General features: G+C 41.7%; 1 protein-coding gene across 1 annotated transcript in view; it reads right to left on the reverse strand.

Moving 5' to 3' along the window:
• LOC140371792 (mitogen-activated protein kinase kinase kinase 11) overlaps nt 1-16549 on the reverse strand; it is a 64373-nt gene that overhangs the window by 33643 nt on the left and 14181 nt on the right. Inside the window, exon 2 of the mRNA XM_072459001.1 lies at nt 3944-4124. Within this exon, the coding sequence (XP_072315102.1) occupies nt 3944-4124 (181 nt within the window). The remainder of the gene's footprint in view (nt 1-3943; nt 4125-16549) is intronic.

Raw genomic sequence — 16549 nt, forward strand, 5'->3', positions numbered from 1 at the left:
GTTTTATCTCAGGAGTGGTGCAGTTTTATCTCAGGAGTGGTGCAGTTTTATCTCAGGAGTGGTACAGTTTTATCTCAGGAGTGGTGCAGTTTTATCTCAGGAGTGGTACTGTTTTCAGACACTGCACAGCTGATGACAGCTTAGACGCCCCATCTCACGGCCCGACCTGTAAACCCAGATGCTCCTCTCAATGCTGCCTGGAGGAACTCTCTCTAGATCTGCTCCTCATCTGCCTGGATGAACTCTCTATACTAGATGAACCACCCTCTCTCCTCCTGAGCGGTTCTGGCTCCACAGTCGATCTACACTTGGGAGCGCCTCAGTCCAGGACCATCTGCAGCCCGTCTGTCCCTGGGAGTACCATCTCTGCTTTTTCCCCATTGGATTTTTTGTAGTTTTTCTAAAGGACAAGGAGGGTGCTCGAACTTAATTCTTGTCAACATTGCTTAATGTGCTTATTTATTTACCGATGACTGTTTCATGGTTTGATTCTCTAACATTCTGTGGGTTAAATCAACAAATTTCGGACATCAATGGAGGCAACTGCTGTTTACAGCTTATTAACTCATCACGGTGAATAATGAAGATGCTAGAAATGTGTTTGGAAAGTGAAGAGTGTGTTTGGACCACTGCAAACACTATTATTTATTAGATGGAGACAGTGCTTATGTGTAAATTGCACCGTAAACATACCAGATTATAGAAAACATGCTCAATTCTATCGTTGTTCCAAGGCAGGTGCAGAGGACATTGACAAAACATTACAAGAAAGACATCACAGGACTAGAACTAGTTTATCTTTTCACATTTTACGACAATGCACAGATGTCTAGAAGACTCTAGATGTCCTACAGTGTGTCAGTCCAAGTCCATATCACTGTACAATTTAAGTAGATAGTACAAACCACAACCTGTTTTATTTAGTTATTTAATTACAGCGTCCCCACCAGATGACTTTGCACAAACGCTGCTCTGAACAGGGAAACGCAGAGGCTCCAGCTCTCTCAGGAGCAGCTGGTGGAGAAGTGCCTGTGTTGTGTGTTTAAAGCTTTGTGAGGGATTTCTGGAGACGGGACTGAGCGTGGGCGGGAACACACAAAGGAAATGTAGCAAACGCAAAGAAGATGTTATAAACACAGCAAAGAGTATTGATGGTAAGGCCGTGTGTTTTGTTCAGCTGGCCAGATTCGCCTGATTCGTCTTTCGTCTTAAAATATGAAAAACAGAACTAGTAATTCACACCAATGAGTTTATAGTGCTTTTCACACCTTTCAGAGGCCAGAGCAGAGTGTACGGTCACGACATTAGCATGTTAACGGCGCACTTCCTGCTTTGTAGAGAATAAAACGCTCTACATTTAGATGCACACAGCACACAGTGGTCTCATTCAAGAAGGGTGATGTTAGCGTGCTAATTGTTGTTATAGCATTACTGTCACAGAAAGCTCCACTCTGACCTCTGAAAGTTGTGAAAAACTAATCGCAGTGAATAATTAAAATGCAAACAGTTTAAATGAACAAGTTTGTCCAATCAGGCGCAGCCCCTTTAATGTGTTTGATGTTTTCAAAGAATGCAATTGTTAGTTGCGCTACTATAAGCGTGCACATTTCAGGGTTCCCTCCTGGACTTTTTAAACATATTTGTCACAATTGCATCTTGAGGCAACAATGATATATGAAGGCTAATTCATTTTCCTTGTTAAGAAATAGAGTCTAAGGACCAGGACCAGGACTTTTTGTTCTTGTTGATTTAAGCAACAAAAAGTAAGTATTAATGTAATAATTAATAATGGTTAAACAATAGTTGAACACACAATAATATAACACTGAAATAAATATCTATAAACACAAGGTCTAATTAACTACCGTATTTTCCGGACTTTAAGTAGCACTTTGTTTCATAGTTTTGCCCGGGGTGAGACTTATACTCCAGAGCGACTTATATGTGATATGTTATTCGCTATTTTCACACCAACAACCTCAAGAGGGCGCTCTAGGCTCAAAGCGACGCAGAAGAAGAATCAGCACTTCCTCTACCTTCGCAGCTGTTTAGATGTGACACAGAGGAAGAAGAATTCAATTCAATGGATTTAGTGATTTGGGGTAATACTGATGCTTTGGTAAACTTGTTAGCATGTTCTTTATGCTATAGTTATCTGAATAACTGTTCATATGTTACGTTAACATACCAGACACTTACCACAGTTCGTTGTCTGTGCGTCATGTAGCTGAAGGTGTTAGCGTTAGCATACGCACACCTATTCCCCATGTTCTCTCATCTGTTATTATTTTAAATTGCATTTCAAGATTAAATGTCTGTTCTTGGTTTTGGATTTTATCAAATAAATTTCCCCAAAAATGCGACTTATACTCCAGTGCGACTTATATACGTTTCTTTCTCTATTATGCATTTTTTGGCTGGTGCGACTTATAGTCCGGAAAAAAACGGTAGTTAGTATGTTTGTTACTACTAATATTTAGTCAAGTGTTATATTAAGTTTCAAAGTAAAAATAATTTAGGCACAAAAATATTGTCTTAGGATTTTTTTGCCATTATAGCCCACAATACATAAAACAGCATTTGCTTTTCATGCATCTTCGTCCCGCCGCAGCACAAGCATCGGCCCCGCTCCCTCTCAAGTGCATGTGATGGGCGGAGCTGCTGTGTTCTGTCTGAGCCTAAACAATGGGACAGTGTGCTGCTCAAACGTCCCACACACACACAGGCCTTTGAACACATCACGTGCAGCGGCGTCTATCCCGGCTAAAATACACCAGCTACTACACGCACTTACACATAGTACTGCAGTCTGCTCCACAGGCAGTATGTACGCAAAAGCACTTTTAATTACACCCAAACTATGCTGTTAATGGTTTTAGCTTTAATGAAAATCTGTTTTTTATGTTTTATAACTAACAATATTGTATTAAAACAGGTAAAAGTAATTATGCCCAGTATTATGATTGAACTACTTGAGTGGAACATTTTAAATAAGGCTAACATAATATTTAGTTGCTGGATATTAGCAAGAAAGGCCTTGTAGTGTCGTTTTTTATTGATTTTAAGGAGAAAAAAGGTTTGGTCATGTACTGTATTTAAAACATTTAGTTATGTCTGCATAAGCTGGCAATGTTGGATTTAAGGAGACATACTGTATTATGACTTAAACATTTTGTCTCATCATTAACTCACTCAGAGTTGTATTTTGAGAGATTCATGTGTATTTGAGTAGTCCTTAATTATTATTCTGCATACAAGGGCTCATTACTCTGCATTTTGCTCCATTTTCACCAAACCCGTGTCCTAACTACACCTTAAATTGCCTTGACAAAGCATTGAGAAGCCTGAATCATTCTTAATAAACTATTTACTAAGATTTAGTATTTATAAAGTGTTTTGGCTGTTTTGCTTATGGCGATACACGCGATTAAAAATGAACAAAGCGTCGTACGAGAGAAGGATTACACAGACCATTTGGAGCGGTCCAAATTAGGGGTGTCTCAAAATATCAAAATATCGTGATACTATATTTGGTGATACGGCATTGATATCGTGGGCTGTATCGATATATCACCATGAGTCATTCTTGGTATAATTTCCCGAATTATTTTGTCACGGCGCTACAATGTTGTTGCTCGTTTGCAGAGAGGAAACTTCTATACATAAAACATTCAACATTTTGACTGTTTTGATGATTAAAAGTGTATATATCGTAGAATATCAGGATCGATATATCGATTATCGCTGCTTTTACAACAGGTCAACAACATGGTCAAAATTGTAGCCAGTTTAATTTTGTGATACCTTTAGATAGAAATATATATTGTTTTTAACTCACGATAGATACAAGAGTCATCGCCATTTCCACAGGTATTAGAATTATGATTTGTGACTCAAAGTGTGATGTCAGAGGTCACGTGACAGCTCCCTCCCGTCTCCTCACCTCCACACGTCGCTGCCTTTCGAAAACGTGGAGGCCTTGATGACTTCGGGGGCCATCCAGGCGTAGGTCCCCGCTGTGCTCATCTTGGTGGTCTTGTGCCATTCACGGGCCAGGCCGAAGTCCGTAATTTTCAGTGTCAGACCTTCTATACATTCATTCTCGATGGGCTGGGCGAGCAAGACTGTGGAAAATCACACGGAGAAAACACACATTAATATTGTTCTTGGGAAAGATTTGCCTGCAAAGTTTGTTTGTTTAGACTGGAGCACTGCCGCCTCTCATTTCCTCTTTTGTATTATCGTTTTAAAACTTTAGAGGCCAAAGAACCTTTCTCCACATGCAACTTGTGAAACACTTGACAAGCATGAATCATTCAACAGTCAGTACTGAGAGTCACGCTGCAGTTTCATAATTAAACGCACACATTTTTGTCATGAGGAGGTAACCACAACAAGTGAGTAACGTCCATAACACAATGGGGGTTTCTAAGATCGAATCCGTCACATTTATGTCACATTTATGATGCAACAACAACTGAACTGGAGAAAATAACAGAGTTAGGACAGAAATGTTGCATATCATTTGGAGTAACAGATAAAGGCCGTGGCTGCAGAGCCGCGGCCTGCGGTCAAATGGCCGCGCAGTTTCAGGAACCGCGGGACTTCTCTTATAGCGTCATGGCTAACCTTAACCTTAACCTTAACCTTAACCTTAACCTTAACCTTAACCTTAACCTTAACCTTAACCTTAACCTTAACCTTAACCTTAACCTTAACCTTAACCTTAACCTTAACCTTAACCTTAACCTTAACCTTAACCTTAACCTTAACCTTAACCTTAAACCTTAAACCTTAAACCTTAAACCTTAAACCTTAACCCTAACCTTAACCTTAACCCGGCGCGGTCTAAAACGGCGCTAAAACGCGGTGAAATAGCGGCGCAGTTTCAGGAGCCGCGGCGCGCGGCCGGCACAAAAATAACATGGCAGTTTCGGCCGCGCGCCGCGGCACTGCAGACACTCCTTTAGATAAAACCTTTTATGATCTGTTCTGGATCTTCTGTTACTGATAACGGCCACCGGGGGCACTCTAGCAGGAGGTGCAAGAAGCATTTGTCACACTGTAGAAGAAAACGTCAGTGAAAGCGCTGTGAGTGAGTGACAGCGAGCCTAATGTGGACATTCGGACGCAACAACAACAGTGCTAGGCTAGCTTACTGTCAGCTAGCTACTTCCTGTCCAATTACTGCAGGGGTCCTTCATAAACTTTCACAAAAAAAAACATGTGATTGGCTGGTTGCCGTTAAAGTCATAAACCTTTACGTTCCTCTCGTTGGTCTAAAGAGCAGAGAAGTTAAATGTTGCAAAGTGAACTCTCTCATCAGTCAGAGCTGCTTCTTTCTTCTTTAGTCAGAATAAAACCAGACTGTTAAAGCTTTCTCACGCCGCGCTGTGATCCGACCCACAATGATGCGTTCTCCGTGAATGAAGGGCGTATGCTTTTCACTCCAAAGTTTATGTCAGAGGTTCAGGTCCGGACCGGACTCTGCCTTTAGTGACCTGGGAATTACAGCATCTCTACTGGGTTTTGACCGAGTTGCACTAAAATGAAGAAATACTTAAAGATCAGAGAGGGGACAGTTTTCACAGGACAATGCACTGCTGGCCCCTTTATCTGCAGTTTTTTGTGTTAAAGATCTAAACTACGCACTTTTATCATTGTGATGCTGCGGTCTATAAATTCTTTGTGGAGCTCAAATGCAAAGAAATCTCATACTGTGTACACTTGTTATATCTGAGTGACAAAGATGACACTTGGCTCCTATGCTGATTTTGAAGCAACATACATGTTTAAATAATGCCATAATGAAGAACAATCTTTACTTTAAATTTGCATTGATTGTTTATTTAGATCATATTTTAAGTTTACTTAAGTTAGCATTTGCATTGTGAGCTAGCCAACCTACTGCTGTGCAAAGTAAGGTTCTTTAAAAAAAAAAAAAAAATCACACTCGAGTCTTTTTTGTTTGTTTTGTTTCCTCGTCAGAAATCTCACATCTGTTAATTCAAGAACAAGTGTTTTTATTGCAAAAAAAAAAGCCTTGGCAATGACTGTAAGCCGGCTTGCCTCTCACAGATCTGATATGTCACTTGGCCTGGCGGCACCACCTTAATGCTTTAAAGAGATGGATACGTTTAATGCCATATTGAGGAACATAGAGGCCATAGTGTGCCTTTACATTGAGTGCCAAATGAACTAACCACACGTGTAAATAAACCTTTCTTTCAATACAACTGTTTTGATGAAACTATTGCCGTGGCACCGATGACCCCAGTAACACAGAAGAGCCAGATGTGATGTTTTCCCCTATTGTTATGTCATCTCTGTCACCACACTCTGAACCAGGATGTGGGCGGGGCCGCGTGACTGTGGGTCACATGACCTCCTCTCACCGCTGCCATTTTTACCTCTCTCTACAACCCTGGTGGTCTCACTCCAGCCAATCAGACGACTGAACTACACCGGGGCTATTCGGAGTCTCAAATGTTTTTTTCAGTTCTTTTTTTTATGTCCACATAAACCTAGAAGGTTCTGGGTCAGATTGTAAGAGTCTGTCTGTCTGGGGGAGATCTCGTGTCCAGAGGCAGTGAGTTTGACGTCATGAAGAATGTGCAACAAAAGCCTCTGTTGTCTGCTCCGTGTGGACAGAGAAAATGCTTTCAGGAAAAAAGATAATAATAAACACACTGCCAAAAACATGTGCAATGTATTCATATATAATAAGAGCTAATTAAAGTGAATATGTCACGAAGAACTCTTTTAACAAAATCACCAATAATGGCTGCAGTTTGTCACTTTTCCAGTGGAGGGTCCACCACCTGCTTCCTACAGCCAGGTGTTTTTATGCACAAAACCATCCTTATTGTGGGCCACCGATCTGCCTATAACATGGACAGACAAAATAAAAGAAATAAACACATTAGAAAGAGAATCACTCGGACCCGGGCAGGGAATGACGAGCGATGCAGTGGAGGGGCAGAGCTAGAGACAGGACTTTCCCCGGGGCCGAGAAACTGCTGGTGGTTCAAATGAAAAGGTCTGAGCACCAGAATGTATTATATTACCTTCTGCCATTAACGTTGCCGGGGTCCTCCAGGTCCTCCAGGCTAATGTAAAGGAAGTAATATAAGCTCTGCGAGAGCCTTACTAGTTCCCTTTTTAAGGATTTGTAAACGTATAAGTAAAATGACTAAATCTACTTTTAATAACACTTTTACCAAAAGTATTTGTTAAGTGTTGGTTATGGCACAGTTCAAACGGCTGCTCTCTGTCGACATTTGCCTGAAAATCACTGTTTCACCCACAAAATCCCTAAAAAGGAAAGAAGGCCACTACAAAAAATGTATGACAAACTGCACCAACAATCAAGGACTGGACCTGGAATAAAAAATAAATAAAAGATTTGAATAAAATTTGAAATTGACAGACTGTTTGCTGTGGCGTAATTTAAGTTTTATTTAATGGATGTCTTGATGTTGTTTGCAAGCTCTGTCATGTTCATTGTTCTGTGTTTTATTTATTTATTTTTCATTTCCAAATAAAAAAAATAAAAGTTGTATTAGTTTGAGAAGACTTACCAAAGCATTTACAAATTCATATTGTAAATTGTCTTTTAAAAACACTTTCAATAAATGCATTTGTCATCTATTTAACGTGGCTCCCAGGGTCTCACTTACATTTATTTTGCAATGTTCTTGTCCAAAAATAAATACAAAATCACTTGCAGTACACAACGAAATCTGCACCAGAGTCGGAGTAAAAAAAAAATTTAAATTCTAAAACAACATCATGACTTTTACCACTGTGACTTGGACGGGCCAAATACATTCTGATAGTGAAGACATTTGCTCCAGAGTTTTCCACACCGACTTTATTACATGTCCATTATAAAGTTTGTGCTGCGCTTACACCCAGCAGAACGAGACAGATAATAAATGTCCCAAACAGCCCAGGGCCCAAACAGAAGAGGCTCTACAGAGACTGAGACGGCGCTCCCATTTAACCAGTTATTCAATCACAGTCCACTTAATGAAATAACATAACATATATAGAATATGTCAATCTTCCCTTTTACCCTTCTGCCACTCTCATATTACAAAACAATGACCGTAATAATAGTTCACTTCACAACATTCGACCCTGGCTTTAGTCTAGGGTCAGCAGGAGACGGGTCAGAACGTGGTGTTTACCAGTCCGATTCCAGATTTGGTGACATGGTTCTAACGCCTCTGTAATTACTGGGCTTATTTACAATAAAGTCACAAAGAGGTGACATTATTTCACAACAAAGAGGGGGCACTTTTACTGGGATGATTTTAAACTGAATTAATATCATAAATCATCCAGATAATAACAAGCAATGTCAACTAAAACGGTTAAAAAAAAAGTTATTTAAATGTCTCTTTGTAATCCATATTTCTTTCCTCATATATTCCTTTTCAAATACAATAATGAAGCGGTGCTGGGGATGGTCAAACGGAGGCACCTGTGCTCAGTCCGCTGGGCCCTTCGTGTGCACACAGGGGACAACTGCAGCGGCTTTTCACACCTCACAAAAACTAACAAACTAGTTCCTGTTGTTGCATCAAGCACTGAGCAAATGCATGGTTTAATAAGCATCATTTGAAATATATAAAAAGGAAGAGGTGAACTTTACATGATTTTAGAGCGAGAACAAAATGCAAAAGAAGAAATGATCTGACTAAATCCACAGAAAGCTTTTTGTGTTATGTTTCAGTAACTATCACAGTCTACTGCAGGGCATCAGGGCTGATTTGTCATTATAGAGCACGGTGGTATTCAAGGATATTTATTTAAACTCAATGGACCTTACTTGTTGTCATAAAACACATTATAGCCAACTTGATACCTTTTTCTAATGTGTTAAATACCTTTAGCAGATTCTTTAACCAAATTAGAATTGAAGAGCATCATTACACCCCTAGGCCCATTAAAACGTTAACATTATAATAGTTCAAAGTGTACAAAAAAATGTAGAGTGTATTTTTTGGCCTCACCCCCAGCCCTACTCACCTTTAAAACAAAAAAATCTTTAATGAAACATGTTTGAGATATACGCTACGCACAAATCCAGTTTATAAATCATTTTCACTTGTGATTGCTTTGCTGGTCGCTCCGTTGCCCAGAGAATGTTGGCCACGCCCACAGTTCTCACCCCTGGCTCCGTAGCGCGTCTCCTCTGCAGTAACAACACGCCTCGGTCAGTCACCTCCATTTCCAGCTCCGGACGTGACGCACGCACTTCCATTATACCCCAGAGCGCGCTCCTTCCTCCTCCTGCGACAGCGCCGCACAAACACGCTGAAGTGCACAGCATACGACGCCCGGTGAGGACAGAAGGGGTCAACGGGGGTCACGGAGGAGGAGAGAAACAGAATTGAGACGCACCTGACGCTTAAGGGCACGCAGAGTTTTCCATAACAAGTGGATGGTAAGTTAAAGCCACGATGGGAAAGAATAATGGAAAAATGAACAACGATGTAACTAAGGGATCATCTCAAAATGGGTTGAAGCTGAAAATACTTTAAAAAAAAAAAAAAAAAATCCTCTCTCTCTGGACCCCCTTCCTCCCTCAAAAGACTTGAGGTCCTCAAAATGTCTGGCTTCACATAAAATGTTACGCGTTGATAAAAGGATAGTAGCTTGATAGACCCTGCTCACCTCTAGTGAACATCCCTGAACATCCTTTGACAAAAAATATTAAGTCTTTTCAGCTTCAACCCATTTTGAGATGATCCCTAAAAGTGTAGCAGGGCTATTCAAGCTGATATGATTTTTATGATTTTCTCATTTGGACTTTATTTGGAGTATGTGTACCTGTTGTAAATATAAATGATAGTTGTACAACAATCGAGCTGAACAATCTGTAGTAAATCACACTAGGGGCATTCATTCATTCCATCCAAAGTGTGTGCATAATTTACACAACTTTTTTGACCATCTAAACATTAATTTGACAAAATAAATGTCCTCTCATTTATTCGTATTTGTCAAATAAAACAATTGTGACATTAGATGTGCTTTGGCCCAGTGGTTGATGGGTAATTTCTTTGTGTGATGTCACCAATTACAAACAGGAAGCAGAATTATATTAAATTGTTATTCTGGGATAAAAACTGTATATTTAGCACAATTTAAAATATATTCATCTTAATTGTACTTTAATTCGATGAGTAGTCCAACTTGTCAGAGGCACTTTAAAGAGGCAACATGAGGGGAAACATGTCTGATGGAGAATCCAACACCATCTTGTCACCATGGAGATGTAATTGTTGTTGCCTGAAATATCCCACAGTATGGTAACATCAGGCCAAGTCACAGCTCAGATCTGCGGAGAGGCGACCCCGCTCGTGACATTTCACCTAGCCCCGATCCACCCCACCTCGCCTAGCGTTTTTGAACTTGTTTTTTTTTTATTTTTTAGAGTCAGTGTGTCTCATGTTAAGGGGTTTTAATCTGGAGACCAATCCAAGCAAGTCACAAAAGACGTTCAGTAAGTTTGTATCGCTGTGAGACGTGTGGAGAGCAAATCACTTTCTCCCATCAATGTAAAAGAGATCTCGCTTATCGCTTTGTCAAAAATGGGGGCGAAAAGCAGGGAAGACGTTTCACAAATCAGAATCAGAAAAGTTTTATTGCCAATGAACAAAATTCACAAAACGTAGGAACTTGCTTCATCATCAGATCATTGCTTATCATAATTACCACTCGACCACCGGCCAGCACAACCCTCCCTGTACTGAGAGTAAATGAGGCGTGAACCAGATGCTCAATTAGCTCCAGAGTAGCACCAGATGAAACTGGACATTCATTCATTCGACATTCGCTTGTTCCGTTAAGGGTCGCGGGCGACTGGACTTTGGGCCTAAGGCGGGGTACAGGCGGGGTTAAAACAGACAGAACATTCGCTCTCATTCAATATAGTACTAGTAGTAGTAGTAGTAGTAGAGTTGCCACATGCATGTCTTTGGACGGTGGGAGGAAGCCGGAGAACCTGGAGAGAACCCATGGTAACACGGGGAGGAAATACGTACTCTGCATGTTTGAGTTCATCTTTTTGTCCTGCAACTGAAGCTTGAGTGCTCAGAAAATCCCTGTTTTCACCTACCCCCTATGCCCGCCCACATCCCTGTACTTAGTTTGAGACTCTGCGTGTCACATAGCTCCTTTTCAAAAATAAAAACATGGAAATGACAATCTGCTGCTTGTCACAGTGAAATGTCACTATGAAGAGGCGGAGCTTATGAGTTCTGCAGTTTTGTACAGGACGAACCCGTTTCTCTTGTTTGGCCGTTTCCAATCAATACTGCAGTTTACAATGAAAAAAAAGAGACTGATATGATATAGTTAAATTACAAAGTACCTAAAAAAAGCATGATATGTCTCCTTTAAGGGCCTATTTATCATTATGTACAACTTATCAACTATTCTGTGGATGATTTTAAACTATTGAGACCACAGTTTTAGTTTGCCTAATGTTTTACAACACTACATTAAACTGGTTGAGCTGAATGTATTTTGGTAGCACTTTCATAGCACGGTGAGAGCGCTCTAAAAGCATGTCATTTGCATGTGGTTTTAGCTGCCCTGCTCCAGAATGCACACGCACAGAGAGAGAACCAGGGCCAGAATATTACGTGGTGGTTCGAGTCAATAGGATCTTTGTCGACTGCAGAGGAGCGGATCAGCCGTTATCTGAAATTCCACTTTGAGTCTTCCCCATCATGCGATAACCATCTACATTCTGCACCTCTGCTGTTCACTGTTCACTGTTGTGCCACAGCAGCGAGGCTAGTTTGGGCTGCTCGAGTCCAAACGGCATCAGGAGTTAGACGGACACCTTCGCACTGGTGTGTAGGACCAGTCGGTTAGTCAGCGATCTTTTTTTAAAATTAGTCGGCTAGTTTTTTTCACCGCATACATTCTTAATCTACCCAAATTCTCAATTCGATTCATGGTCAGGAGCTTCTCTTTGAGCGGACAGTAAACAAAAATGCACCACCTCAGCAGCTGCAGGAGCCTCCTCTTCCTGCCAGAGGAGAGGGCATCCACAGTTCAGATCCACTTCCTGCTTCTCCCCGTCATCCATGTTGCTTCTCTGACCCCGTTTGTCGCGTCTTCTCTTGTATCTTTACTTCTCTCATCTCTCGTTTTAGAACTTAAAATAATGTACTGTATGTGCTGTACCACACATTATTTTCAGAATTTGTGTTAGCACTCCATCTACTGGCAGCAGAGAAAATTACCATAGGGGAATAAGCAAAAGCTAGCTTGCCTTGACGTGCTAACATAAACATGCAGTTGCAATGAACAGGATTTTAGGCGGAAATGCTCAGCAAGAGTATTGTGATGATTAATGGACTTTAAAACATCTGCCTGTGATGTCACAAATCTGGGAAATTTGGAACACAGTGTTTTTCTGCGGCTCAAGAGGGAGATAAGATAAGATAATCCTCTATTGTCTATACATGGGGAAATTTCGGAGAGAACCTCGTGAAGAGGATTCATCAAACAAACATGAATGAAGCAAAATACAACTCCAGCGAGAGGTGGGGATGAAAATTTGAATATTCAGTATATTGTCTATGATTAAAGACTATTTAAAATGACCTCAAAAACAGCTCTGGTCTAGTGCAATCTTCCAAACAAGAGAATAAATTGTATTTTGACCCTTTTGTGTCAATGTCAATTTGCACATTTACAACACCAGCAGCCCCCAAAGTGCTTCACATACACAATACAAAACAAAAACAACACAGATAAGTACAAATATTACTATAAACAAAACATCTAAATTGTGTGGTTTATTTTATGGTCCATTCACGTCCCACTCCTAACTCCAAGTTTGATGATTTTTTTGATTAGTTTTTATTATTTTTTGACAATCCTACAACAAATTGCTAAACGTTCTTGTTCTGCCTGTATTTCCATGCTCATATAATCAGCGTTGTCGCACTGAACTAAAACGCAAAGACAGCAATTATTCTGTCAGTTCTGAAACATATCTGTTAACCCTGTAGTTCAGACCTTTAAAAAACAGAGCAATACATCAGAAGAGTAGACCTATCGCTATAGCAACAAACTAAAAATATCACAATAACACCTAGGTCTGAATGAAATGAATCGTTTTAAAAATCAAAACATTACAAAATGATTTTATTCCTGACTTTCCTTATTAAGTCATAATTACCAGAGACAAAACCAAGTAAATCAAGTTATTAATTTGACGCAGTTTGACTTGTATATTAGGACATGAACATTTTTGCCTTGAGATGATTAGGCTCATCTTAAAAAAAGAAAAAAGAAAAGAAATGACAAAGAGAGCCCTGTCCCGTCTGACCGACCTCCCACACCGATCCTGAACCTGCCCAGACAGAGAGCCCTGGTGCAGGCTCCAGCGCTGTCACCACACCAAAACAACAACAGCAGCAGCACAGGGGCCCCGTCGCCGTGGCAACCGGCCCCGTCTCCACAGAAACCAACCCCTGTTTGGCCCTGTTTGCGTGGTCCCGGGACAACAGCGTATCACATCGCCTATGAGCTTATGAGTCAGCATTTAGCGACATTAGCCCCGTTAGAATGGGCGCTACTGTGCTAGCAGCTAACGACAGGGCTTTCCGAAGAAGTCCCACATGACCCGGGGAACCTGTGGCTCTACACATACTTGGCATTCTTTAGCACAAACAGCTAAAAATGTGCCAGAGTTTCTTATTTTGGGCGGACGCTAGCAAAAAATTATAATAATAAAGTCAGCAGAGCAGCAAAGTGTGATGCTAATCTGTGCGTTTCAGAGTGTGAACGGGTCGAAAAAGGTGATATACAGGTGCTCTACAAGGATGAGGTATATTTCAACAGTTTAAAACAAAATATTACATTCTTTGAGTGGGAAAAAATCCTCAAAATTTTGCATATAACAGGAAGTTAAACCCGTGAATACTGAATGCTACTTTACGGTTGATATTTTGTCCCTCTCATTTGAGCGTTTTCCCTTTATCTATAGCTACTACAACCACATTTGTATGAATTAAGCCAAAGTAAAGAACAATATCAATAACTGCATCTGCCAATATTGCGATTTCAACACTTTTGCGATATAAATCTACAACAGTGAAGTTTACTAGATGCACCATGTGAAAAAGCCTACTGACGTGTGTGTCCCAAGCATTCTTTGACTGGCTCCCGTGTGTCCCAGTCAGCTGATTGTGATTGCTCTGCAGATTTGACTGGAGTTTAGAACAACAGTCTGTCACATTCAAACCAGACGGATGTTGCATAAGAGCAGCCAAAAAAAGCATATCTATATTTATTTTTGGTAATTCTTATGAAATTTAAAACATTCAAAACAGTACTTCTAAGAAATTGTTGTCGTATTTACTGGAGAATTACACTTGAACTGAATGCTAAAGTAAGCCGCTGTCAGGCAATTTTATAACATATTATAGTTCATTGTTAAAGCTATTCATTGTTAGAATAGCATGCTTAGTTTATCCTGTCATTGTGTGACCTACTTTTTTTTCACTGCAATCTCTTTAGATACTTTCTATCACTGTACTTTAGTTGTTTTGCTTTGATAAAGAGCAGTTCAACAACATTAACTAAGGAAGATTATTTGTTTTACCAGACTTCGAAAGCATTTAAAGCATTGGTTCTCAAACTTAGGATGGGTGGTGTGAATATATGATAAATCAGGGGTGCCCACACATTTTAGGCTCAAGAGCTACTTTTATATTCGACAAAGCCCGAACATCTACCTATAGATCTAAATTATTGTAGAATTTAATATTATTTTTATTGCGAGTATTAAACAGGTTTTTATTTTTGTTTTACCGTAATTATGCTATAGAAACACAATGTAGGCTTTCATTAATAGCCTAATATTGTTTATCATATACAAATGGGCACTATAAAAAAGGAGAGAGATAATCTGCTATTTACCTAGAGCATGAAAATAAAACATACTGACCACAACTACGCTAAATGCTTAACCAGAACTTCCTCTCTCCTTCCTCTGCGTTACACAGCGTGCACTTCGGCCCTTTCCGGAGCTTTCCGTCGCGCTTCGGCGTGATCGACCCTCATGCCTCTGCCGCGATCGACGTATTGGGCACCCCTGTGATGAATAATATTAACCTGTATGGGCTTCACATGGGGCCTATTCGAGGGGAGTGTCGTGCAGATGTGGGAAACTTGCCTCTCCATTTCACCTGATACTCGCAGCGTTGTGGACAGGGACTGACCCGCACACAGAGAGCAGCACCGTGGACAAGGACTGACCCGCACACAGAGAGCAGCACCGTGGAGAAGAACTGACCCGCACACAGAGAGCAGTGCCGTGGAGAAGAACTGACCCGCACACAGAGAGCAGCACCGTGGAGAAGAACTGACCAGCACACAGAGAGCAGTGCCGTGGAGAAGAACTGACCCGCACACAGAGAGCAGCACCGTGGAGAAGAACTGACCAGCACACAGAGAGCAGCACCGTGGACAAGGACTGACCCGCACACAGAGAGCAGCACCGTGGAGAAGAACTGACCCGCACACAGAGAGCAGTGCCGTGGAGAAGAACTGACCCGCACACAGAGAGCAGCACCGTGGACAAGGACTGACCCGCACACAGAGAGCAGCACCGTGGAGAAGAACTGACCCGCACACAGAGAGCAGTGCCGTGGAGAAGAACTGACCCGCACACAGAGAGCAGCACCGTGGAGAAGAACTGACCAGCACACAGAGAGCAGCACCGTGGAGAAGAACTGACCCGCACACAGAGAGCAGTGCCGTGGAGAAGAACTGACCCGCACACAGAGAGCAGCACCGTGGAGAAGAACTGACCCGCACACAGAGAGCAGCACCGTGGAGAAGAACTGACCAGCACACAGAGAGCAGTGCCGTGGAGAAGAACTGACCAGCACACAGAGAGCAGTGCCGTGGAGAAGAACTGACCAGCACACAGAGAGCAGTGCCGTGGAGAAGAACTGACCCGCACACAGAGAGCAGTGCCGTGGAGAAGAACTGACCCGCACACAGAGAGCAGCGCCATGGACAAGGACTGACCCGCACACAGAGAGCAGCGCCATGGACAAGGACTGACCGCACACACAGAGAGCAGCGCCGTGGAAACAGAGAGCAGCGCCGTGGACAGGGACTGACCCGCACACACAGAGAGCAGCGCCGTGGACACAGAGAGCAGCGCCGTGGACACAGAGAGCAGCGCCGTGCACACAGAGACCAGCGCCGTGGACACAGAGAGCAGCGCCGTGCACACAGAGACCAGCGCCGTGGGCATCCTAATTCTTTTTTAGAAGCACAACTAATGTATGAAAGACTTATACAATCGCCTTGTTCATACCGACATGTGCCTACAGAATAAGAGTTTGATGAATGTCCCCTCAAGGACACCATACAGAGGGCGTACAGTGATGGGGCCCTAACCTTTCAGCAGTTCAGTTGAACCCAGGAGAACACAGCTGCACAAAGGATGTGTTCAGGCCTTCACTCTGCACCGACGGTAATTGCACTTTTGGCTGGA

Source organism: Eucyclogobius newberryi, unplaced genomic scaffold (assembly GCF_026437365.1).
Source record: "Eucyclogobius newberryi isolate DKJ021-1_F unplaced genomic scaffold, fEucNew1.0.hap1 SCAF_22, whole genome shotgun sequence".
NCBI classification, from domain to species: domain Eukaryota; kingdom Metazoa; phylum Chordata; class Actinopteri; order Gobiiformes; family Gobiidae; genus Eucyclogobius; species Eucyclogobius newberryi.